Genomic DNA, 25,214 nt, shown 5'->3' on the forward strand with positions numbered 1-25,214 from the left:
TAGCCAGAAAGTGCAAAGAAGTTTATTAACTGTGATGTGGTAAAGATCTCAAGAGTTACAACGTCTGTGCATATGACCCAACAGTGCATATCCTCCTACAAAAATTAACAAACAAGAAACAAAGTGAAATGCTGCAGGTAACAGTCCAACACTAGAGTCAAAAGGATGGAGTTGCCTCTTCTAGCAGCAAAGTTTTAATTGTGCAATTAAGTGAGAGTCTTGTGCCACACCCTATTGGTCTTCTTACAAGAAGACCTTTGGAATCAAAACTGAGTGACACCCAAGAACACGCAGACTCAGGATTTGGCCACCAGAATTTTTTCTAAACAAGGACATGAAACATTCCCTTGTGAAGCACAGAGCCCAGTTTAAGGGCTACAGACAATGCGCCCCCCAAGAAGCTTGAGGTACCAGGTCACATGGGAAACACAAAACATTTTATAAGTTCACATTTGGTAACAGAATTAAGAGCTCAATGCACAAAACTCATAAGGCAATGTAGCCACAAGTAAAGACTTCAGCAGCCAAAGAAAAACTCTGAAAGGCTTTTAACCCCCTCTGAAGGTTCAGAATGCAGTTCCCTTTCTAGACAAGGTTGGTCTCCACAAAGTGTAATAAGAACTCATGGAAAAGCAAAATGAAAAAAATAAAAAGAGAATAGCACCTTAGAAAATATTAAAACAGTAAGTTTAAAAAAAACACTTTATTTTCCTTTCATCCTTAAAAGGCAGGTATCCAAACACTGCTTTGTGTTTCTCTGAAAAAAGCCGTAACTCAGACCCCAATAAAAGGGCTGAAGAAGGAGCCTGAGAGCAACCTTAAGACTGTGATGTGACCACAAACCCATGGAGCAGACTAGTGGTCAACTTACTCTCCTACCCTGAAGGATTTCATCATTTGGTCACTTAAAAAGGAAGGGACTGATTCAAACCATAATCAAGGCTACAAAATAACATGACCAGGCATTCACATAGCACTATTTACCTAAAGTGATAAACATATCCCGCTGGATGAATCCTTATAACATGCCTGAAAGGAAACTGCCAGAAAACTCAAGTCAAAACTGGTCCCTCATTGAATGGGATATAACTTTACCTGGGTTCCTATAACATCATCTCTTTCTCAAAGAATGAGGACCCACAAGAAGTCTATCTCATAACTAGATCTCTATCTTTAAATGTCCCAGAGCCCAAATTATCTACTCTTGTTGCTCAAACTGTTTTCCTTTCTGCGTTGAGGTGTCAGACTAGACTGTCTCACTAGATTGGCCCCAGACAACCGCATACTTAACAAGTAGCTCAAGACTGTGAGATTTAACCACTGAAGATGCAGACTGACAATCTTGCTTCTGCCTCTTCTTTCTTATATGATCAGAGGTAAATCGTAACATCTATTAACTAATCAGACTCTCTCATTAATGGACTAGATTAACATAAAAGGCCAGGCCAAATCTATGAGATGGAATAACCTAAATTTTTAAAAATAGGTCTTGGCAAAAAAATATAAAAGTGACTTTTGTATAGCATACAGTGCATTGTGCTATAATATAGAAACCTCCTGAGTCACCTAGCAAAGAATCACAGAAAGGGGCTATCCTGTTAAAAAAATCAAATTATGAGAGACATTTTTTGTCTCTCATAATTAAGAAGCAAACTCTATCCCTCTATTACAGAGGACTAGACAGTCAACCCTTCCTGATATGTCATACATACTTCTTAATGGCTTATAGGAAATCCCATGTAAATTAATATTTGAAATAATGTGGTGCAGTAGAATGGAGGAAGTTGATAGAAAGTATCGAGAGAACAGAAGAAGGAAGTAAAGTTGTATACACCCTCACTTCCTTATCTCAAATATTATGCAAAAAAGGATTTATAAATACCTTCTTTCACTCATATTTTCTGCATTTTAGAAGAAAATTTTTAAGAACAGCATAGGTTAAAAGATGATTTCCTTGCAAATAACTGGTAAAGTTATTCTACTTATCCCCACAAAAAACGCTATGAACAGTTTTTCTTGCCTCTGATCTGAAAGGTCAAGAAGGAAACCATAAACCACTCAGCTGTAAGAAAGTAAAATAACAAATTGCACCTAGTGAGAAAAAGAAGGGAACCCCTCCATCTCAGCATTTCTTAATTGTAAATTGTTGACACTTGAATACTTTCAAAATTCAGTCAAATAAACTACTGACTCCCAATCCTACCATCTCTAAAAAACTGGGGTTATACACTCCAAGCCTCCCAAACACAACTGATGATGAGATAATTAAACCAATGAGTATATGCTGTATACCAACTCACAGCTGAAAATATTCATGGAGCAAAAAACAAAGAATAACTATCCCCAAAAAACATTTTGTCCAGGAGCACATCAAGAAGCTCTAAGATCCGTTTCATTAAATACATACATATACATATATATATATATATATATATAGGTATCAGCAGTGTGGCCAACATCTAGGATTCTCCCTCATAAAAACTGGAAGAAAACATGTAATATATTCAAGAGCAAAGACTAAACAAAAAGTTATTTTTCTATTTAGGAAAAGAATTCCTTCATTCAATTGAGTATAAGTTATTAACAAGGGGTAGTTATGAGTCTCTTCTGAGAGTTTTTGAACAGTTTATAAATACAAAAAGAATATTTCTTCAATAAATAAGTCACTCCTAAAGTCTTTACTGATGACTTCCAGGATTCTCCACAATTACTGTCCAAGCCAGCTCCACTTCTCTTCGAGGCTTTAGCTGCCAGTGGAACGGGACATTTTCTGTTGTTAGGTGACTCTTCTTCTATCATGCAAACTTCCATCAATATGTCTCTTCATAGTCTGAATCCTGGAAAGGAAAGAATAGTAGTCGCAGTGTGTCTGTGAAATACATGCCACAGTCAGAATTCAGGTAAAGACCACACGGTAGGGCCCCCCAAATGGAACTCAGCTAGGGGCTTCATTAACAGTAAAATGGCACTGACTCAAGCCACCTAAATTTATTAAGTATTTCAAATTTAATATATCCAAACTCAGCTCCTGATCTTCTGCCTACAACTTGTTCCACCCACAGGCTTGTACATATTAGAAAATGGCAACTCTATTCTACCATTTGCTCAGGTCAAGATTTATCCTTAACTCCTCTCATTTGTTCACAGACACATGCAACTCGTCAAGAAGTCCTTCTGGCTTTACCTACAAACTATAACCAGAGAACAACCACTTCTCACCATCCCCACTATCACCACCTTGGTCCAGATCAGCACCCTTTTCCCTCACCTCCATTATTGCTAAAGTCTCTGAAATGGACTGTGTTTCTGTCATGGTCCCTCACCACCTGTTTTCAACACAGAAGCCAGAATGACATTTTTAGCACTTAAATCAGTTCAGCGTTCTCTTTGCAAAAACCTCCAGTGGACTCTGTTTCAGTAAGACTGAAAGTCTAGGTCATTACAGTCATGCAATGTTCTATAAGATATGATGTTACTCTCTGAAGAAATGCTATTCTTTGCCTTGCTCTCTTCATTCCTGCCACATTGGCCTCCATGCTGTTCCTCGAACATGCCAGTCATGGCCACTCCCCAGGGTCTTTGCACCGACCATTTCCTCTGCCTAGAATAATGCTCCTCCCTGGTAGCCATGCCTCTTGCTTCTTGTTTTAGATGTCTGTTTAAATATCATCTTAATGAGGATGCCCCCAACCATCTTATTTTTTTTGGCCACATCATGTGGCTTATGGGATCTTAGTTCTCCAATCAGGGATTGAACCTGGTCCACGACAGTGAAAGTGTCTAGTCCTAACCACTGGACCACTAGGGAATTCCCCCAACCATCCTATTTAGTACCACACCCCCTTATCTACCCATTCCATCTCTTTTTCCTATTTTATTTTTTCTCTATAGCATGAAGCACTATCTGAGACACTATATCTTACTAATTTTAAAAAGATATAGTTAGCTATTATTTGTACCCCAATTTAAGAGAAGGTAACATTTCAACTGTGTCCTGGAGGATGAGACATAACTAACAGTGTTGTGTAGTTTCCAGTGTACAGCAAAGTGATTCTTTTTCTTTTCAATTTTTATCTTATATTGGAATATAGTTGATTAACAATGCTGTATTAGTTTCAGAAAAATGATTCCTTTTCCCCCTGTTTTTTTAAGTTTTTATTTTATCTTGGAATATAGTTGATTAAAAATGTTATGTTAGTTTCAGGACATTAGCTTATTTTGTATTATCAAAATATTCAAATCCCAAAGGGTTTTAATTAGATTCTATCCACTGGCACTATCCACCTTTCTCTCATCAGAGAAGCCACTTATAATACTCAAGTACATGAGAGAAAGAGAAACAAAGAACACTGCGATGAGTAATTGGGCTGCAGTCATCTGGCCAAGTGCTGAGCTTAGCAGTAAGTACAAAGAAGGCTCAAGTTTAAACCCTGAAATGACAGGTATACTTCATATTAGATCATGAGTTACTTTTGACCTGTTTCCAACAGTACCACATCAGAAAGCCTCTCCTCCTAGGATCCTGGGGCAGCCATGCAAGCCTACCAGTCACAGCAAGTGCTTTCCGCAATTTCAATCAAAACTCAAGCCTTCCAACATGGGTATTTCTTATGGACAAAACAATCAAGTCATCTAAATGGTGATATCACTCTAATTTCCTGGGAAAACTGAGGCTCAGCAGAAAAGCTCAGTTCCACTGGCTTTAGGTTCAGCCAGTTCAGCCAGCTCTCCCAGTATGACCTTAGCAACACAGGACATTCCTCTTTCCTGTCAGTCAGCAGAGGCTGCCTACACAGTCCCCTTCCTAACCTAAGGACACCACTCAGTGCCCACAAGACAGAAAATAAAATAGTGGTTAGAAATGGGAAGGGTCCCCTGAGACTAAAACGCTCTGGGCAAAGACCTTGGTTCATACTTTGCTGTAGACCTACCTGCATGTCCCCTGCTTCTCTGAGGACAAAGGATTACCTTAATTAAGCAGGAAAACAAAGCATGAACAGTGAAATGGCATGGGCTTACCACACACTCGGCACAACGAACACAAAGCTTCGCCATGCAGTCATCCCCTTCCTGGTCAGTGCTGTAGGAAGAGGACAGACCAAATATGGACAGTCACCATCCTTGGTAGTGACTGTTAAGAGGACCAGTGTTGAAGTCAGATGGGTGTGGTTTTACATTCCAGTTCTGTCACTTACTAACAGGGTGACTGGGCAAATTATTTAAGCTCCAGGAGCCTGTTTCCTCATCTACAAAATGCAGGTATTACCAGCTATACTCAAAGGACAGTGGTGAGGAGTCTATGCAAAATAAGCACATGTAAATCATGGACCACAGTGCTTGGCACATACTAAGTGCTCAATAAATAAGAGCTAGTGGCAACTGTTCATTTAGAACTATACTCGGCATCAACCATGTCTGGGCACTGTCCCCTGAGCTCCTGATTTCCTGAGGGTGAGAGACCCATTAGAACGTAACAAGTATGTCACAATACAATGTGATAAATATTTTCATAGAGTTAAAGTCAAACTGCTGCAGCAGCACAGGGGAGAGAGAGATTAGTTTACCCTGAAAGAAACAGGGAAATTCAAGAGTAGGGGAAGCTGCAGCAGGGTCTTGGAAGATAAGGAAGAGTTTTCCAGGCAAACAAGGGAAGGAGGGAGGGGAATCCAGGTGAGAGGGAAGCACACTGAAAAAAAAAATTTTAATATCTAAATAGGGCTTCTATGGTGGTCTAGTGGTTAAGAATCTGCCTTGCAACGCAAGGGACACCAGTTCAATCCCTGGTCTGGGAAGATCCCACATGCTGTGAGGCAACTAGGCCCATGTGCTACAACTACTGAGCCTACGCTCTAGAGCCCACACTCTGCAACAACAGAAGCCACCACAACGAGAAGCCCCCGCACCACAACGGGAGAGTAGCCCCCTCTGGCTGCAACTAGAGAAAGCCTGTGCATAGCAACAAAGACCCAGAGCAACCAAATAAATAAATTTTCTATTTTAAAGATCTAAATGAGTATAGTAGGTTTGGAGAAGGAAACAGCTCACTGGAACGAATGAGAAGAAATAGCAAATAAACAATGTGATTCAGGCTTAGATCATAAGGAGGTCTTATTAGACCATGCTTAGAAATAGACATTTTAGTATTTTTTACCAAGAGTTCTTTGCCTTGTGGGAGGCCACAGATTCCTTTAAAGGGGACTCTTACTCCCATTATACAAATGTGTACATGCATACACACACACACAAAGATTTTAGATTCTCTCAAAGTAAGATTTCTCTTCCAAGGTTCCAAGCCCCTGAAATTGACAATGGAGAATCAACAGAGTTTTATGTAGACTTTTGCTACTTTTTTTGTCTTTAGTGGGTTTGTTCTTAGGGGAAATATTGGATCACACCTGCTCACCTGCTTTTGATAATCAGAATCCAGTTAACCTCTTTGGAGCATTTGCTGACCAAGAATAGTTCTCGCTTATTTAAATTATGTAGCCCTCCATGGCTGTTCTAAAGCCTCTCTCACTGCTCAGACATTTCTGTCAGCTTGGTGCCAGAATAAGGAAAAGGAAAAAATAATTGACTTGGTGATTTCCTGTTCATTTGGAAGGAATGAGAGATTCATTTCAGAATTTACACTCTGAACTGTACAATCTTATTTCCAAAAAAAAAAAAGAGACTAGTACCATGCTATTAACTCCTCTATCTCTTTCTCACTAAGGTAATATCCACAAATTCCCCTTTCAGCAGAACTGAGGTCAGCCTGGAAGAAAGGAAGGCATGGATGCAGAGGTCTGGTGCTGTCCAGAAAGCATGGCTTGGAAGAGGGTTGACGGCTCAGGACTGCAACTGGACTTACTCATCTGAAACCTCAATAGACGACTTCTTATAGCCAGACTTGCTCCTCTTCTTCAGCCCCGCAGACTTCCTTCCCATTCTCACCAGTAGCAGAATCACCACTACAGTTGAGGGAATGAAGACAAGAATGGAAAGAAGGGCCACAGAGGACAGCATCGTGCCGAAACCTGAAGGAGGGAAAGAGAAGGTAAAAGAGAGGGATGTGCGAAGTGCTTCCTATGACATGAGACAGTCTTACTTTTGCTCCAGTTTTCTTCTGATTACAAAATGAATAAATTCATGGTAGAAACACTAGAAAACACACAAAAATACAAAGAATTAAAAGTTACCCATAATCTGGATACCTAGGATCAACACATCAGTATCTACCTGTTCACTCTTCTTTCTAGGAGTATGTGTCTCTGTTTTATGTTTTGGGGTTTTGGCCACGAGGCAGGTGGGATCTTAGCTCCCCTGACAGGGATGGAAAACACACCCCCAGCGTTGGAAGATGAAGTCTTAACCACTGGACCACCAGGGAAGTCCCCAGGAGTATGTGGGTATGAGTGGGAATACAGGGAGGAGACTATATATTCAGAAGTGTAGACTATACTTTACATACTTTTTCTAACCTCTTTTTTATTTACTATATAAATATTTTCCATAAATATTCCATCCATGTGTGATTTTTTTCCATTTTATTTATTTTTTTCATTGGATTATAATTGGTGGCTTCCTTGGTGATTCAGATGGTAAAGAGTCCACCTGCAATGCAGGAGACTCGGGTTCGATCCCTGGGTCGGGAAGATCCCCTGGAGGAGGAAATGGCAACCTACTCGAGTATTCTTGCCTGGAGAATCCCATGGACAGAGGAGCCTGGCAGGCTACAGTCCATGAGGTCACAAAGAGTCGGATACGACTGAGCGGCTAACACACACACATGATTGCCTTACAATGGGGTGTTAGTTTCTGCTGTGGAACAGTGTGAATCAGCTGTGTGTGTTCATATCTCCCTCCCCTTTGAGCCTCTCCCACTCCTCCAGGCATCCCAGAGCCGAGCCGAGCTCCCTGTGCCCCACAGCACTTTCCCACTAGCTGTCTATTTTGCCTGTGGTGTGCACGTGTGTCAACACCACTCTTCCAGCTCACCCCATCCTCTCCTGCTCCCACTGTGTCCACGAAGTCCATTCTCCAAGTCTGCATCTCTTTTCCTGCCCTGCAAATAGCTTCATCAGTCCAGGTGTGACTTTTTTTAAGGGCTGCATAGTATTCTGCATATTGAATAATTTATTGAATCAATCTGCTAATGCTGGATATTCAAGTTGTTTCCAATTCTTTGAATCTATGAGTTATATAATGATGATCATCCTTGTATATAAAATATACTTAGCTCTATTTTTTAAAACAGTTTAAAATGGAATTGCTGGATCAAAGGATATATAATTTTAAGGTATCTGATTTATACTATCAAACAGTCTGCCAGAAAAACTATACCAGTATCTACTCCCACCAGCAGTATGAATGTGTCCATGTCTTTGAAATCTATGAGTTGTCCTAAAAAAATAAAGAAAAAGAAAGGGAAGGGAGAAAGAGAGGGACATACAGAAAGATTTGAGAAATGACAAGGTAGCTATAATGAACCATAATGCAGGTCTCTATCTCTAAATCTTTGGTTCAAATCCAAATAAGGACTAGAATGACCACTCAATAGTCACCAGGGAATGGTGGAAGAAAAAAGGAGGGTCCTTATCCCACTCATGTTTCACACCGAATGCAAACAGCTGCTCTTTGCAACAGAAAAGAAATGTGCAGCCTCCATATTTAAAGGAGGTACCCTTTCAAGACTCAGGCAAAAACACAGTCTCATAACTGAGGGTATGAACACATTAGGGAAACCAGAATGACATCTGTTTCACACAGACAGCAACCCTCCATTTACTCAGGGGTTTGCATTACATTCCACAAGAACCTGAAATGAAAATTTAAAGAAGAATCATGGCAAAACTATGACGATATTTGAAAAAAAAAAAAAAAAAAAAGCTTTAGTTTGCAAAATAAAGAACTCATTCTCAAAGACACTTCAAGATGGCAGAATGTTCTGATAAAGATAAGGTAAGTTCTGCTTATCACTGATCTCTCCACAAACCACCACAGAAGTCCCAGAGCACTCACTGCAGCACAAAGTTGGTGGCAGTTAGCTTACCCCTTTCTGTGACTGTCAGCTCTGTCACCGGAATATTATGGTGCACATCTGGGGGGTTTTTCACAGCACAGCTGAATGTCCCATTGTCCTTCATGGTAGGATTGCTTATGCTTATGGATGCATCCCCTTTGTATACATCCCCAACCCAGGAAATCCGATCCCGAAAAGTGCCCGCTGTGGTTGGGTACTGGAAAGACTGATAATGAAAAATCTAGGAAAGCAACACAATGAGAAAAAAAAAAAAAAAAAAGAGTTAATATGGAAAATGCAATGAAACATAAAGCTAAGTAGGTCCAAAATAAAATACAAATGTATAATGGGTTTTCCCAGTTGGACAATGTTTTCTTATGCTTTGTTCACTTCTGTACTATAGGTTAAAAAGACAGGTTTATGAAACTTGTCCCCAAAACAGTCCTAATGAAAGAATCCAGGGATTCTGATTCTCGAACCCCTTCTCCCCAAAGTACTAAAGTAGCAGGTCTCAACTAGGGGCAATTTTACCCTCAAGACATTTGGCACCATCTGGAGATATTTTTTGTTGTATTACTGGTATCTGGAGGGTAAAGGCCAGGGGATATTGCTGAAAATCCTACAGTGCATAGGCTAGCCCCCCACAACAAAGAATTATCTGGATCAAAATGCCAATAGTGCCAAAGTCGATAAATCCTATTCTAAAGCAGCATCTACTATCATATGGAACTTTATAGGGTCCAATCAATCTCTACACATTCACTCACCTGACCTTCACAACAACACTGAACTATCCATGGGGCAGACAGGGAAAACAAGGCCAAAAACAAAAAATTAAGTGAGTTCCTCAAAGGCACACAATGAATAAGTGGGAAAGGAGGGAGTTTTCATTTATCCTTAAAATCACCAAGAGGCTATAACATAAGCCTCTCTCAAGTCATCTATCTTAGAAATTAATAAAACCCCAAGTCAGATGTGTGACTGGTACTCAATGAATATACACTGAATTAAAACAACACTGCTTCAGATTGGTGATCACATACCTAATCACCAAAAAACACCTCATTACACCTGATGGTAGGTTGGGCAGGCCCTACAATACAATATCATCTTTCTCTCTTTTGCAAGACTCTAGCCTTTCCTCATTCTTTTCTTACTTGGTATCCTCCCCACTTAGGAGCCCAGGCTTTTACAAACACTGGATTGCCCAATTGTGAAAAGCAATTTCCCAGAGAAGACACTAAATCACTTCCTGGTTCAGGCATTCATTCAATGAATACTTGTTGCACACTTACTACATGCCCTTAGTCACTGTGTTTAGCAAAATGATACAGTGGGATTCAGGCAGGAATTTACCAGCTAGTGGGAAATACAGATATTAGTAAACAATATTTGTTTACTAATTGATTTACACAGCTGGAACACTCTTTGAGTGTTCCAAAGATGGAGGTAAAGAATAACTATCACAGATTATCAGCATCGGCATAAAAGGATTTAAAACTCCTTATTGACAAAACAATTTTTGTTCAGAAAACAAAGATCATGGCATCCGGTCCCATCACTTCATGGCAAATAGATGGAGAAACAGTGGAAACAGTGGCAGACTATTTTGGGGGTTCCAAAATCACTGCAGATAGTGACTGCAGCCATGAAATTAAAAGACACTTACTCCTTGGAAGAAAAGTTATGACCAACTTAGACAGCATATTAAAAAGCAGAGACATTACTTTGCCAGCAAAGGTCTATCTAGTCAAGGCTATGGTTTTTCCAGTAGTCATGTATGGATGTGAGAGTTGGACTGTGAAGAAAGCTGAGTGCTTTGATGCTTTTGAACTGTGGTGTTGGAAAAGACTCTTGAGAGTCCCTTGGACTGCAAGAAGATCCAACCAGTCCATCCTAAAGGAGATCAGTCCTGGGTGTTCATTGGAAGGACTAATGCTGAAGCTGAAACTCCAATACTTTGGCCACCTGATGCGAAGAGCTGACTCATTTGAAAAAACCCTGATGCTGGGAAAGATTGAAGGTGAGAGGAGAAGGGGACAACAGAGGATGAGACGGTTGGATGGCATCACGGACTCAGTGGACATGAGTTTGAGTAAACTCCAGGAGTTGGTGATGGACAGCGAGGCCTGGCATGCTGCAGTCCATGGGGTCACAAAGAGTTGGACATGACTGAGTGACTGAACTGAACTGAACTGATTGACAAAACAAAGCCTGCTGTGAATCAAGATTAATCTAATCTGTAAATTTTAAGTTAAACTAGTGATATTCAAATCCTGTTATCTGATTAGTTTGATAGAATCCTGACTGAGCACATAACTGCAACATAGCATAAAGCAAACTTTAAGGGTCCAATAATTCCAGCTTGGGTGTGTTTGCTGGTTTCCTGACTAGCCTCAAAAAAAGCAGCACCATATGAGAACTGCTGTTTGCATTTTAGTACCCCTAGAAAATCCCATTGTTTATTCTGTCCTACTTTTGGCCAAAGAAGAGTCATATAAAGCCAGCCATAGTTTCCTGACCACTCAAAATAAAGTGACCTATTTTAAGTCTAAAGAAAAAGGACTGCAAATACAGCCTTGCTTCCCTCCCTGGAGCCACCTTCACTAGAACAACCTACTGGGACACCTACTGTAGCTACCGGGAGATGCTACATGGCATTCAATAATGACTCCTAAAACAAAATCCAAAACTTACATATTAAAATCAAAGAGAAATTACTTCTAGTGAAGGAAATAGGATAAAAAATGAAGGATACTTTCAAAAACACAATCTGACATACTGCTATGACATTCACTTTCTTGATAAAATGTATCCTGACCTAGGATGTTGCTGGAAGCATACAGAGAAAGTATTTTTTAATAGCACTGCAATCTTCAATTAGACATCCACAATGGATTTGAGCCATAAACGTGTTTTATATGTGTGATTAAAATATATTGCTTCTAATATTTCACGACCATCTGTCACCAACAGCATCTGTCATCAACATAAGGTGCCACCACTTCCTTCAAAGGGAGTTATGTAAATGCAGATGTTTATACACTGGAGAAGATGCCAAGATAAATCTACACAGTGCTGATATACAAACAGATACACCCACAGAGATGACCTCACATGACAGGAAATGAGCAGTATTAAGTGAAAGGATGTCTAAGACTGGGACCTATAGAATTTTTCTATCCAACAGCCTGGAGGTACCCTTTTTGTACAACAAATCTGAAACTCAAGCTATGAAGCCAAGCAAAATGAAACAACAAAGGGGAAACAAAATTAAACCACATTTCCTCTGAGTTTCTGACTGGTTTTTTCCTATAGCATATTTGCAAGATTCTTACATAGAAGAAAAAGCCCTCCATGACCAAAAATGGCTGTCATACAGAGTAGAAGCTCATCTCCTTCTATTTAATAGAAGCTCATCTTCTATTTGAAGATGAGAAGGCCTGAAGTATGCCTGTGACTTAGAATAAAAGGGTTCCAGAGTTGTTGACCACAGAAAGCTCAAAGAAACAGCCTTAAAAGTATACACTTACTGGGATTTCCTTGGTGGTCTAGTGGTTAAGAATCCACCTTGCAACGCAAGGGACGTGGGTTCTATCCCTGGTTGGGAAACTAAGACCCCACATGCTGTGGGGCAACTAAGCCACGTGCCATAACTAAAGAGCCCATGTGAGTCTACACAGCCAAATAAATAAATGTTGTAAAAATTAAAGTATACACTTACTGATTCCGTGCGACTGCTGCTCGGAGGTCGGTATGTCCAGTCTATGGTGAGTTTGTCTGTGACAGAAGAGGATGACTTGAAGGTGCATCTCAACTTGATATTTTCTCCAACATAACCCCGGACATGGGCATCCGCTTTAATCTCCAGGGAAAAGACGACATAAACACCTAATCAAAGCAAGCCCAAACTTTTAAAATGTGTGCACTGGATGGAATACATAGATGTGAGTGAACAACACAGAAGCACTAGGTATCATTTTTAGGTCTCTCATCAAAAAGCCATGGGAATAAATATCTTCTCAGGCAGGCCCAAAACGATAAGGAGTGGATATCTACATTAATTAACAGTGGGGCGGTGGTTCATCATTTTACGAAATGAAGTCATAGAATGAAAGTCTGGGTAAAAATTTTAAACCTGGTCATACCAGCATTTTTCCAATAGACTTGTGGTTAAATTAACTATAATGAAGCATGTCAGCCCACAGAAGGCTAAAAGGCAATGCCACCCACTCCCTTGACACACTTACACTGCAGGAGTATGACAACTATTGTATCTGAGGGATTTACCCCAAATACAGCTCAGCTGTTAACCTAAAGCTATCACTGTCCCAACCACCAGCAGAAATAAGAATTGGAATTTTTTTCAAAGAATTTTATAAATCTACCTTGAGGTTCTATCTGGTTTTGTTTCATTTTTCCCTTTCTTAAAGCTGGTTAATGAAATAGATGGGAAACAGTGGAAACAGTGTCAGACTTTATTTTTTTGGGTTCCAAAATCACTGCAGATGGTGACTGCAGCCATGAAATTAAAAGACGCTGACTCCTTGAAAGGAAAGTTATGACCAACCTAGATAGCATATTGAAAAGCAGAGACATTACTTTGCCAACAAAGTCTGTCTAGTCAAGGCAGTGGTCATGTATGGATGTGAGAGTTGGACTGCGAAGAAAGCTGAGCGCCAAAGAATTGATGCTTTTGAACTGCGGTGTTGGAGAAGACTCTTGAGAGTCCCTTGGACTGCAAGGAGATCCAACCAGTCCATTCTGAAGGAGATCAACCCTGGGATTTCTTTGGAAGGAATGATGCTGAAGCTGAAACTGCAGTACTTTGGCCACCTCATGCGAAGAGTTGACTCATTGGAAAAGATTTTGATGCTGGGAGGGATTGGGGGCAGGAGGAGAAGGGGACGACCGAGGATGAGATGGCTGGATGGCATCACCAACTTGATGGATGTGAGTTTGAGTGAACTCCAGGAGATGGTGATGGACAGGGAGGTCTGGAGTGCTGGGATTCATGGGGTCGCAAAGAGTCAGACACAACTGAGCAACTGATCTGAATCTGAATGAATCACATACTCATTAAAAGTAAATCGGGGCAAGAAAAAGTTTCTTAAATTTGCAATTTAATGCATTTTTTTGGCTTGGTAAGGTTCTTTTTTTTTATTGGAGGAAAATTGCTTTACAATGTTGTGTTCATTTCTGCTGCACAACAACGTGATTCAGCTGTAAGTATACATGTATCCCCTCCCTCTTGCGCCTCCCCCTCCCCCATCCCCCATCTCACCTTGCTAGGTCACTGCAGAGCTTAGTATTCTGTGCTGTCCAGCTGCATCCCACTAGCTATCTACTTTACGCATGGCAGCATATATGTGTCAGTGTTACTCATGTCAATTGTCCCACCCTCTCCTTCCCCTGCCGTGTCCACAAGTCCATTCTCTGCATCCCTATTTCTGCCCTGCAAATCTGTTCATCAGTACCATTTTTCTAGATTCCAAATATATGTTAATATATGATATTTTTTCTCTATCTGACTTACCTCACTCTGCATGACAGCCTCTAGGCAATTTAATGCATTTTAAAATGTAAAAATATGATTTTAAAACTCTCTAGAGACTTCCTCTGTCCAAAACCACCCCCATAGATCCAACTCTGAAACCCTGTCTCCCCTAAAAGAGTTGGCACTTTCTTTGGACAATTCCCTCTACTTTCAGAGAACAGTAGTAGCAAATTCTCTCCCACTAGGGAGCCACTTTTTAGGAAAGCAAGCCACTAGCAGTTCGTTTTTCCTGCTTCCTTCTCCACCACAATGAGCTGTGATTTATCTGGCAGGCCAAAGGCAAAGAGAGCAGCAAGGTTTCAAAAGAGAACAAACCCACACACCATCCTGAAAACCAGCAGTCCCTCTGGTTGAGACAGTATACAAATCCCAGCCCTATCAATTGCTGACTCTGTGGTCTTCATACTTGATTTCTTCAGCTTCTCGTTCTGGTAGGAATGAGAATAACAACACTTACCTTAGTAGGTAACTGCGAGAAATGTTTGAATTAAAACAGGTGCCACATTAAGAAGCCTACCTAACCCAGAGTAAGTGATCAATGCGCATTAGCTAGCTTCATCATCCTTACTGCCACCTCTTTAGTTCTGTCCTTAACCACCTCAGAAATGCAGAGGATACCACCTTAATGCCAGAAAGTGAAGCGGAACTAAAGAGCCTCTTGATGAGGGTGAAAGAGAAGAGTGAAAAGGATGACTTAAAACTAAATATTAAAAAAACTAAGACCATGGCATCTGGTCCCATCACTTCATGGCAAACAGATTGGGGAAAAATGGCAACAGTGACAGACTTTATTTTCTTGGCTTCCAAAATCACTAAGGACAGTGACTTCAGCCATTAAATTAAAAGACACCTGCTCCTTGGAAGAAAAACTATGACTCTTTGCAACCCCATGGACTGTAGCCTACCAGGCTACAGCCTCCTCTGTCCATGGGATTTTCCAAGCAATAGTACTGGAGCGGATTGCCATTTCCTTCTCCAGGGGAATCTTCCTGGCCCAGGGATCGAACCCAGGTCTCCCTCACTGTAGACAGACGCTTTACCGCCTTAGCCACCAGGGAAATCCTGATAAACTAACTGATAAACACCATACTAAAAAACAGAAACATCTCTTTGCAACAAAGATCCATATAGTCAACGCTATGGTTTATCTAGTAGTCAAGTAGGGATGTGAGAGTTGGACCAAAAAGAAGGCCTAGAGAAAAAAAAAGACGACTGAGCGCCAAAGAGTTGATGCTTTTGAACTGTGGTTCTGTAGAAGGCTCTTGAGAGTCCCTTAGACAGTAAGGAGATCAAACCAGTAAATCCTAAAGGAAATCAACCCTGAATATTCATTGGATGGACTGATGCTAAAGCTCCAATACTTTGGCCACCTGATACAAGGAGCTGACTCATTGCATGAGCCCCTGGTGCTGGGAAAGACTGAGGGCAGGAAGAGAAGGGGGTGACAAAGAATAAGATGGTTGGATGGCATCATCAACTCAAAGACATGAATTTGAGCAAACTCCATGAGATAGTGAAGGACAGGGAAGCTTGGCATGCTGCAGTCCATGGGTTGCAAAGAGTCAGACACAGCTTAGCAACTGAACTGAACTCAACTTACGCTCTCAACCTTTCTTAACACAGACATACTTATGAGTCATCCATTCCACTCCCTTTACCTCTGCTGCTTTTAATCACCTTTTTCTCTCCTCTCTGGACAATCCAGTCTGTTCACATTCCTCTTAAAAGGAGGAGACCAAGACTAAGCTTACAAGACCAAGACTAAGCCCATCCCCAAAATGAGGACTATTTCTGGCTCGTTCATCTAAAACATCCTGACTTTGCCATGCTAAACTTGTCATTCCTCCCATGCCTTTGCAAATGCTGCTCCTCTGCCTGGAAAGACTTCATCCTTCAAAACCTTGTCAACTCCTAAGCCCTCACTCCTGATCCAAGATACAGGGTTTCTGTAATAAAGATACAGCTCTAAAAACTGGAAAGCAGAAATAAATAATAAACAGATAATCTACATTCTTGGAGAAGGCAATGGCACCCCACTCCAATACTCTTGCCTGAAGAATCCCATGGACAGAGGAGCCTGGTGGGCTGCAGTCCATGGGGTCACTAAGAGTCGGACACGACTGAGCGACTTCACTTTCACTTTTCACTTTCACGCATTGGAGAAGGCAATGGCAACCCACTCCAGTGTTCTTGCCTGGAGAATCCCAGGGACGGGGGAGCCTGGTGGGCTGCCGTCTATGGGGTCGCACAGAGTCAGACACGACTGAAGTGACTTAGCAAATCTACACTCTCCTCATATCCTTTATACATTTGGATTGGCCAAAAAGGTCACTCAGGTTTTACATAAGAACTTATGGAAAAACCCAAACAAACTTTTTGACCAGCCCACTATCTTTATCTTAAAACATAAGAATACCAGAGAGATTTTAAAGCTTGGATTTAGAATTAGACAGACTTGAACTTGAGTTCTAGCCTAGCTACTTTCTGCCTATGAAATCTTGATAATAGTTACCTAATCTGTTCCAGACTCAATTTTCTCACTTTAAGTGGGAATAATAAAAAAGACCTACTCCACTGAGTCACTGGGAGGATCTAATAAGATTAAAGAAGGTAACACATAAAATGCTTAGCATAGAACCTGAAATTGAACCTTTCGATAAATGCTAGCTATTATCATTAAAATGAACACCACAAAGATTCAAAAACCTTCAGGAATTTTCTATTGGGCTATAACATAAAATCTAAATAGTGCCAACTTGGCCTCCTTCTGCTACTGTACCCACTACCTATCCCATCCCTTTCACTATGCCCAAAATGTCCTACCATTTCCCAAATTTACTATATCCTTCATGCTACTGTGACTTTCGTTGAATATGTCTTTGTCTAGAATGCTCTCCCCATCCCTACCAAACCTGCCTGGGTTGTTCCCACAACACCACATCCCCCACACCCTTCAAAACTCAGCTCAAATATCAGCTCCCTTACAATGCCCTCCCAAATTCTCTGATGCAGTTTATTATTTTTTTCAATTTTCACATAAAATTTAGCATATAATGCTACTCAAGCACATATACCACTGTTTGTACTCAGTTTGTAAAGATGATTTCCTCCATTAAATAGAAGTAACTTAAGGGCAAAATTCAGAGGAAGAGAAGCAGGCTGAGAGAGAAAGAGGTGGACAGGTCACCAAAGTTCTCATATAGGAACAAAGTGTGCTTATTAGTCCCTCACTCTCCTCCTTTCCCATTTTTATAGTTTTTTCAACATTTTTAAGCCTCCTAGACACCTCTCTTTTCTTTGCACTGATTCAGGAAAAACTTGGAGAAGGCAATGGCAACCCATTCCAGTACTCTTGCCTAGAAAATACCATGGATGGAGGAGCCTGGTGGGCTGCAGTCCATGGGGTCGCTAACAGTCAGATACGACTGAGCGACTTCACTTTCACTTTTCACTTTCATGCATTGGAGAAGGAAAGGGCAACCCACTTCAGTGTTCTTGCCTGGAGAATCCCAGGGACGGTGGAGCCTGGTGGGCTGCCATCTATGTGGTCGCACACAGTTGGACACGACTGAAGAGACTTAGCAGCAACAGCAGCAGCAGCAGGGAAAACTCAGCCTAAATGACCACTTCTAGACTATAGCTGGTATCTACTGAAGGAGAAAAATCACACCATTGCACAAATAGTTACCATAAGAAACTCATGAATTCTATCACAGCTAAGCCTTTAATGAGGCAAGATGACATTTTTTTAATTATCTAGACTTTTTTTTTTTTTTTGCCACATTGCACAACATGTGGGATCTTAGTTCCCTGACCAGGGATCAAACACACACTCTGCCCAGAGTCTTAACCACTGGACCACCAGGGAAGTCCCAAGTTATGACGACTCTTTAACCAGCCTTGGTCAGCTCCTCTGACTCCTCAAACGTTGCCATTCTCTTTTATCCCCTGTACAACCTATAAACACCTCATTCTCAAAAGAAAACATCTCTCTTCTTCAAGAAACTTGAAGCAATACAAACTGCTTAGTCACACACCTTCGTGTGTCTGTACCCACGCTTACCTCCAATCTGAAAGGGTGTGGTGTCCCTTTTTCTATGCAAGATCAAGCCCTTCTTCTCTGCCTGGATACCTCCCTTCCAAGCCCTGCTCCAGAAAAAAACAAACAAAAACAAAAACCCTCTCAATATCTTCAGCTTACCCCTTTCAAGAAGGGCTGTCTCTTCCCTCAGCCTCTAAAAACATAGGAGTCTCTCTCATCTATAAAAACATATAACTATTGTTACAGTGTTACAATTACAGTATGACAGGGTTAAGGAAATTTTGTTATTGTTTTAATAACAAAATTTCCTTAACCCTGTCATACTATTCATTACCAACCACTGCCCTCTCTTTCCTAAGCCAAGTTTGTGCAAAAGTTGTCTACATCTAACATCTCCCTTTCTTTCCTGCCTATCCACTCCTGGACCCCTACCGCACAACCTGGACTCCACTACCACCTCTAATAAAAGGTAGTATTGTCTTAAACCTGAAAAATCCAAGGGATCAAAACTGACGTTTCTCTCCTGACTTTACTGGCTCCCTCTGCAAGAGTGACCATTTGCTCCATGACCTTCTCTGTCTCAAGGTTTCCAGGATGATACTCTCATTCATTCACTCATTCTTCAAACATAGATTTATTGAGCATCTGTTTTGTGCCACCCTCTGAGTCCAAGATTAAATGTGAGCAAAATACATATACTCCCTGTTTTGGAGTTTAAAATGCAGCAGAAGGGGACTTCCCTGGTGGTCCAGCGGCTACAACTCCACACTCTCAGGGTTGAGGTTTGATCCCTGATCGGGAAACTAGATCCCACGAGCTGCAACAAAAGATCTCACATGCCGCAACTAAGACCAAGTATAGCCAAATAAATATTTTTTAAAAGGTAGCAGAAGTTCAATATACTAATCAAATAAAGACAAATGTATAATTACAAACTCTGATACGCACTACATGGAAAAGACAAAGAGAGTGCTATGAGAACTATATCAGTTATGATAGGGGAGCAGGGAGTGGTTAATGAAAGTCTTCCTGAAAAGGTTACTTTTGGGTTGAGTTCTGAAGGAAGGGTAACAAGGTGAGGAGACCAGGAGTATTCCGGGCAGAGAACTCTGCATATGCAAAGGTCCTGTGCCAGAAAGAGGACAGTCAGTCAGGGAACAGAAAGAAAAGCAGAATGGCAGCAACACAAAAGCACAAGAGAGAAGAATAGGACATTACTAGGAGGTAAGCAGAAACCAGATTAGGCAGGACTTTAGAGATTTGGGTCCTTATTCTCAGAGTAACGGGAAGTCGTACTTTCAAAGTAAGTGGAAAATCCTTAAGTATGGGACGGAGTGAGAAGGGGCATGACGAAGTCTGCATTTTTAAAACATCACTCTAGCAAAGACACTTAGAGTGAGCCAAGAGTATATATAAAGAAATAACCTAAGAAGCTACTTAAATAGTCAAAGGGGGAAATAAGGAAAGCTTGAACTAACTTGGTGGCAGTGGACGTGGAGAGAACTCAGAAGACACTCCTTACAATGTAAAACCAGCAAGAGCTGGTGACAGGTCATACGTGGAATATTTGGGTAAGAGAAATATCAAGGGTAACTCCCAAGTTTATGTCTTGGTGATAGTATTCACTGACACAGGGAAGACTAGAAAAGTACCAGGCTCGGCAAGAGAGAAAATGAGTTTGATTTTGGATCAAGTTTAAGGTGACTTTGAGATATCCAAGGGATAATATTGGGGGATAGGGGGTGGGGAGGCAGTTGATTTAGGGCAGGGGTCAGCAAACTATGGACCATGGGCCAAATCTAGCCCACATCATCCTTTTTTTAATCATCAATTTGCTTTATTTATTAGGATTGCAAAACGGTTATATTCTATTCTCTACATTCTTTTTAAAAAACTTTTATTGTTGATTTACAATGTTGTGCTAGTTTCTGCTGTCCAGCAAAGTGAATCAGGTACACATATACAGGTATCTATGTTTTAGATTCTTTTCCCACATAGGTCATTACAGAGTATTTAGTAGAGTTCACTGTGCTACCCAGTAGGTCCTCATTAGTTATCTATTTTATACATAAGTAGTATGTATCACAACATCTTTTTATAGATAAATTTTTATTCAAACACAGCCAGCTCCATTTATTTATGTATTGTGTAGGGATCCCTTTATGCTACCCCAACAAAATTGAATAGCTGCAACAGAAATTATGTTGCCTACAAAGCCTAAAAGACTATCTGGCCCTTTACAAAAGTTTGCCAATCCTGGTTTATAGCAAAGAAGAAATATGGATTAGAGCTATAAAATCAGAATCTCATTAGTCTCCCTCCAACCAAATCTCCACACTGACTGTGTTACATATACATATACAAGTACACACTTCACTTCTCTGAGAGTTTCTATCAAATTTCCTTCTAAGGCTCCTTTTTTCCTACCCCATCCCTTAAACATTGGTGTTGCTCAGAGTTCACCCTGAGCCCATGGTCCTTCTTTCAACATGTTCTCTTTAGACAACCCTATCCAGTTTTACAGATTTCACAACCACCAATGGGCTAATGATTCCCCAAAGTATGCTGCTTGCCATGACCTGCCTCTGAGTGTCCAACTAGTACAGCATATACTCACTTGACTATCACCACCACAGGACTCTAACCTGAAGGCAGTGAACTCTTGTCACCAGCTCAATACCCATTCCCCTCATCTCCTTTCCTCACGATACCCAGATTTTCTTGGGATATCCAGCTTTCCCACATAGCCCAAGAGCTTGCATGTGTCTGTCAGGGTCCAGGCAGGAAACAGAAGGCAGAGTCAGCTAAGACTTTGCAAAGTGTATGGGCCACTTTTCAGAGGGACTTTTCTCAGGGTCAGGGAAGCCAACGAAGGCACGAAGTCTTTACCACTCCAGTCCTGAGGGGCAAAGGAAGGAAATGGTGTTACTGCAGCCTGGTAAGAGGTGGATGTGTGGGCCACTTGACAGAAGCTATAGCCACAGTAGAACACAGCCACTATCAACCATGGCACCATGACAGGGAGGGAGCATGGAAGAAAAATGTCTTTCTCATCCTGCCTTTCAATCTCCTGCCAATGCCTCCCATTGACCAAACCTAACAGGAAGCCAGAGGATGGGAGCCTGGATGAGGTAGTTTATGGGTTAGCTCTCCGAGGAGTAGGAAAAACAGAGAAGAAAAGTGAATGGATTTGATGAGAGAGGAGCAAATTAAGAATAAATAGACCCTACTCTCAGCTTCCCTGGTGGCTCAGAGGTTAAAGCACCTGCTTGCAATGTGGGAGACCTGGGTTTGATCCCTGGGTTGGGAAGATCCTCTGGAGAAGGAAATGGCAACCCACTCCAGTATTCTTGCCTGGAGAATCCCATGGACAGAGGAGCCTGGTGGGCTACAGTCCGCAGGGTCCAAAGAGTCGGACACAACTGAGCGACTTAACTTTCACTTTTCACTTTAACTTTCACTCCCAGCTCAGAATAGTGCCTCAGATTGACCTAAACCAATCATTACATCCAGAGGTGTGCTGGTGAAAAACTAAAAACAGAAAACCCAGGTGTGTAGGCTTTGACAATTTCTGTGGCACAGATACTCCCACCATGGCCATTTTCAAGCTACAAACGCAAAGTCTGTGAATGCTGAGTTAGGAAGACACGCGCATGATCAACTCTTGAAAGCCAGTAGGAACTAGATCCAGCACACCATCCTCCTGACCACAGAGATATATCTGGGGTCAACATGGGATATTAAAAGATGCTTACTCCTTGGAAGAAAAGTTACGACCAACCTAGACAGCATATTCAAAAGCAGAGACATTACTTTGCTGACTAAGGTCCATCTAGTCAAGGCTATGGTTTTCCCAGTGGTCATGTATGGATGTGAGAGTTGGACTGTGAAGAAAGCTGAGTGCTGAGGAATTGATGCTTTTGAACTGTGGTGTTGGAGAAAACTCTTGAGAGTCCCTTGGACTGCAAGGAGATCCAACCAGTCCATTCTGAAGGAGATCAGCCCTGGGATTTCTTTGGAAGGAATGATGCTGAAGCTGAAACTCCAGTACTTTGGCCACCTCATGCGAAGAGTTGACTCATTGGAAAAGACTTTGATGTTAGGAGGGATTGGGGGCAGGAGGAGAAAGGGACGACAGAGGATGAGATGGCTGGATGGCATCACTGACTCGATGGACGTAAGACTGAGTGAACTCTGGGAGTTGGTGATGGACAGGGAGGACTGGTGTGCTGTGATTCATGGGGTCACAAAGAGTCGGACACGACTGAGCGACTGAACTGAACTGAATCAAATTTGTTTGGAAAATTACTTAATACCACCATCCCTTGTTTATGTTTCTATGTCTGGAATTTTCCTTACTCTCTTTCTCTGTTGTTGTGGTGTTAGTAGCTCAGTCCTGTCTGACACTTTACGATCCCATGGACTGTAGCCCACCAGGCTCTTCTGTCCATGGGGTAGCCAGTCCCTTCTCCAGGGAATCTTCCCAACCCAGACGGTGAACCTGGGTCTCCTGCATTGCAAGCAGATTCTTACCATTTGAGCCACAAGGGAAGCTCCATTTTCTATTCTTCAAGAATATCCATCTTTCAAGACACCTCCAAAATCACCCACTATTCTAGAATTTTTTTTCAATAGGCTAATATTTGAACATTTGTGTGAGAGAAAATAAGAGGGAGATAGGAAACCAGGATTATTTAGAGTGACAGCAATTCAGCCTAAATATTATATTGCAAAATAATTTAGCTGAAAAGCTGGGAGGGATCAGGGAGTGTCCTGGCGGCATAAATACTAGTCATCATCAAATAAATAAAAACTCCCTAGCCCTACCTGCTGAGTCTTACAACACCTGAAGCCTTTATGTCAAAGGTCCTCTTCAGAAATTCCCACAGGGAAATTTTTTGCAAAGTTAACAATTCACTCTAATGCTAGCTCTACTAACATATGATTTCCTGGGCAAGACAAACACATACATACACAAAAATCCAGGAAATAATTGTACCCTAGATGAAGGTAATTAGGTTGACTGAAATTTATGCAACTTGAAAACTGCATGAAAGCAAAACTTATCCAAATTTTAAGATTATGTCATAGAGTGAATATTAACTGATATTTAATTAAAATTTTAACAGAACTGACATTCCCTACCTTCTATTTAAAAAAAAAAAGAAACTTATTAAAATACTAAAGCAGTTGCTTTTCCTCAACAAATGCATCACTATCAAGAGATCAAAGCACATCCTTTCTGCGGCTAACAAATGTTTTACTTCCTAGGCCCTGACAATCTCTTACAAAAAATAGAACTGCCAACAATCACGAATTCACTTTCCCAAAATTACTGGGACAAACTGCTGAAGACTAGAACTGTTTTCTCCTAAGCAGGAGATAAGGCCCACAAAACCACAGCCGAGTCAACCGTTGATAACTCATCACGAGATAATGCCAGGTGCCCCCTAAAGTCAGCGCCCTCCGTGTTTCTATCAAGTCGCCCCCTCGCCGCAGTATAAGAGTCACGCAAGGTGGTCGAGCTCTCAGGGGCTCGGGAAAACACTGACTAGCCACCGACTCCGCTCAGTGGGTGGTAATTCCGAGAACATCCCCCGCCACCGCCTCCCGCTTACTTCCTTCCTTCCCAGAAGCTCAGTGGGGGCTTTCCTCAGACCCCCCACCGGAACCGGAAAAGCGACCATCTTCCCTGAGCCCCCGGCCGGAAGTGTAAGTCGAGCCCGCCGCCGGCTCACTCACCCTGGAAGAACAAGACACCCAGCAGTGGGCACAGAGCGCAGCCACGGCTTCCAGGAACCCCGCTCTGCTGCATCCCGACAGGTCTCCAGAAGTTTGCACACCTTGTTTACGGCTCCCGATCACCACACAGGTAACACCGGAAGTGACGCCTGGGCGGGAGGCCGCAAGACCTAAAATGGCGATTCAAGTTGCCATAGCAACGTGGCTTCTTTCCAGAGCCACACCAGGACTTGCTCACTTCTAGTCAGCGATGCTTAACTCTCAAGGAGGAGTTCATTCTTCTCTTTTACTCGAAATGAAGTCAGACAGGCTTTGGAGAATTGACTTTTGTAATGGAATTCTGCAGGACTTTATCGTCTTGATCCTCTGACTCTAAGCCAGAAATCCTTTAACTCCTTACAGATTATTTTATTGAATGCTTTCGGAATAGATTTCTATGCATTTAAGAGTTCACAGTAACCCTGGAGAGCATACAGGGTTATTCAGTGAATAGATAAATTTGTATTAGGCCTTCGTGGGCAGTTTGTACAAGACTGATTTGTGTGTATGTGTAGCTAATACAGCATCCATCTCAGTACGTACCTAAATTTAAATTAGGTGTGTGTTAAATTACTGGAGACTCGGGTTCGATCCCTGGGTCGGGAAGTTCCCCTGGAGAAGTAAATGGCAACCCACACCAATAATCTTGCCTGGGAAATCCCATGGACAGAGGAGCCTGGTAGGCTACAGTCCATGGGGTCGCAAAGAGTCGGACACCACTGAGCGACTTCACTTTCTTTCACTTAAGTTACTGCTGACAGTGGCAATGATGAAATCATTACAAAAAGGAGCTGAGACTTATGCTTCTTTTGGCTGGAAAAGCGAGAAAGTGT

General features: G+C 41.6%; 1 protein-coding gene and 1 long non-coding RNA gene across 11 annotated transcripts in view; one reads left to right on the forward strand and one right to left on the reverse strand.

Annotated features, from left to right (window-relative positions):
• On the reverse strand, positions 1-24,494 carry MPZL3 (myelin protein zero like 3). 7 transcript variants are annotated; one of them, XM_042232691.2, is made up of 7 exons: positions 24,343-24,494; positions 12,726-12,892; positions 9,032-9,242; positions 6,851-7,016; positions 5,020-5,080; positions 3,269-3,326; positions 1-2,837 (listed from the first exon to the last, which is right to left on the reverse strand). In XM_042232691.2, exons 1-7 carry the CDS (start codon positions 24,413-24,415, stop codon positions 2,824-2,826), a joined length of 750 nt encoding a protein of 249 aa, XP_042088625.1. In that variant the 5' UTR covers positions 24,416-24,494; the 3' UTR covers positions 1-2,823. The 7 variants fall into 7 exon arrangements, with proteins under 7 accessions (XP_042088625.1, XP_004016117.1, XP_042088629.1 ...); XM_004016068.6 differs by lacking the exon at positions 3,269-3,326; XM_042232695.1 differs by lacking the exon at positions 3,269-3,326 and having other exon boundaries at positions 12,726-12,866; positions 24,219-24,437.
• Positions 24,310-25,214, forward strand: part of LOC121816631 (uncharacterized) — a 55,021-nt gene continuing 54,116 nt past the window's right edge. For all 4 annotated transcript variants that reach the window (XR_009596592.1, XR_009596591.1, XR_006056275.2 and 1 more), the window contains exon 1: positions 24,310-24,472. This is a non-coding gene — a long non-coding RNA (uncharacterized LOC121816631). The remainder of the gene's footprint in view (positions 24,473-25,214) is intronic.

Source organism: Ovis aries, chromosome 15, assembly GCF_016772045.2.
Source record: "Ovis aries strain OAR_USU_Benz2616 breed Rambouillet chromosome 15, ARS-UI_Ramb_v3.0, whole genome shotgun sequence".
NCBI classification, from domain to species: Eukaryota; Metazoa; Chordata; class Mammalia; order Artiodactyla; family Bovidae; genus Ovis; species Ovis aries.

What these genes read in the sequence shown, in the direction of transcription:
- MPZL3 (XM_060399785.1), bottom strand. Translation starts at nt 24,415, where the DNA reads ATGCAGCAGAGCGGGGTTCCTGGAAGCCGTGGCTGCGCTCTGTGCCCA. An exon ending in GCTGACAGTCACAGAAAGGG is followed by an intron (nt 7,017 to 9,031) that starts GTAAGCTAACTG and finishes TCCCTCCTTCAG; the next exon opens with GTTTCGGCACGATGCTGTCC. An exon ending in TCTATTGAGGTTTCAGATGA is followed by an intron (nt 5,081 to 6,850) that starts GTAAGTCCAGTT and finishes CTCTTCCTACAG; the next exon opens with CACTGACCAGGAAGGGGATG.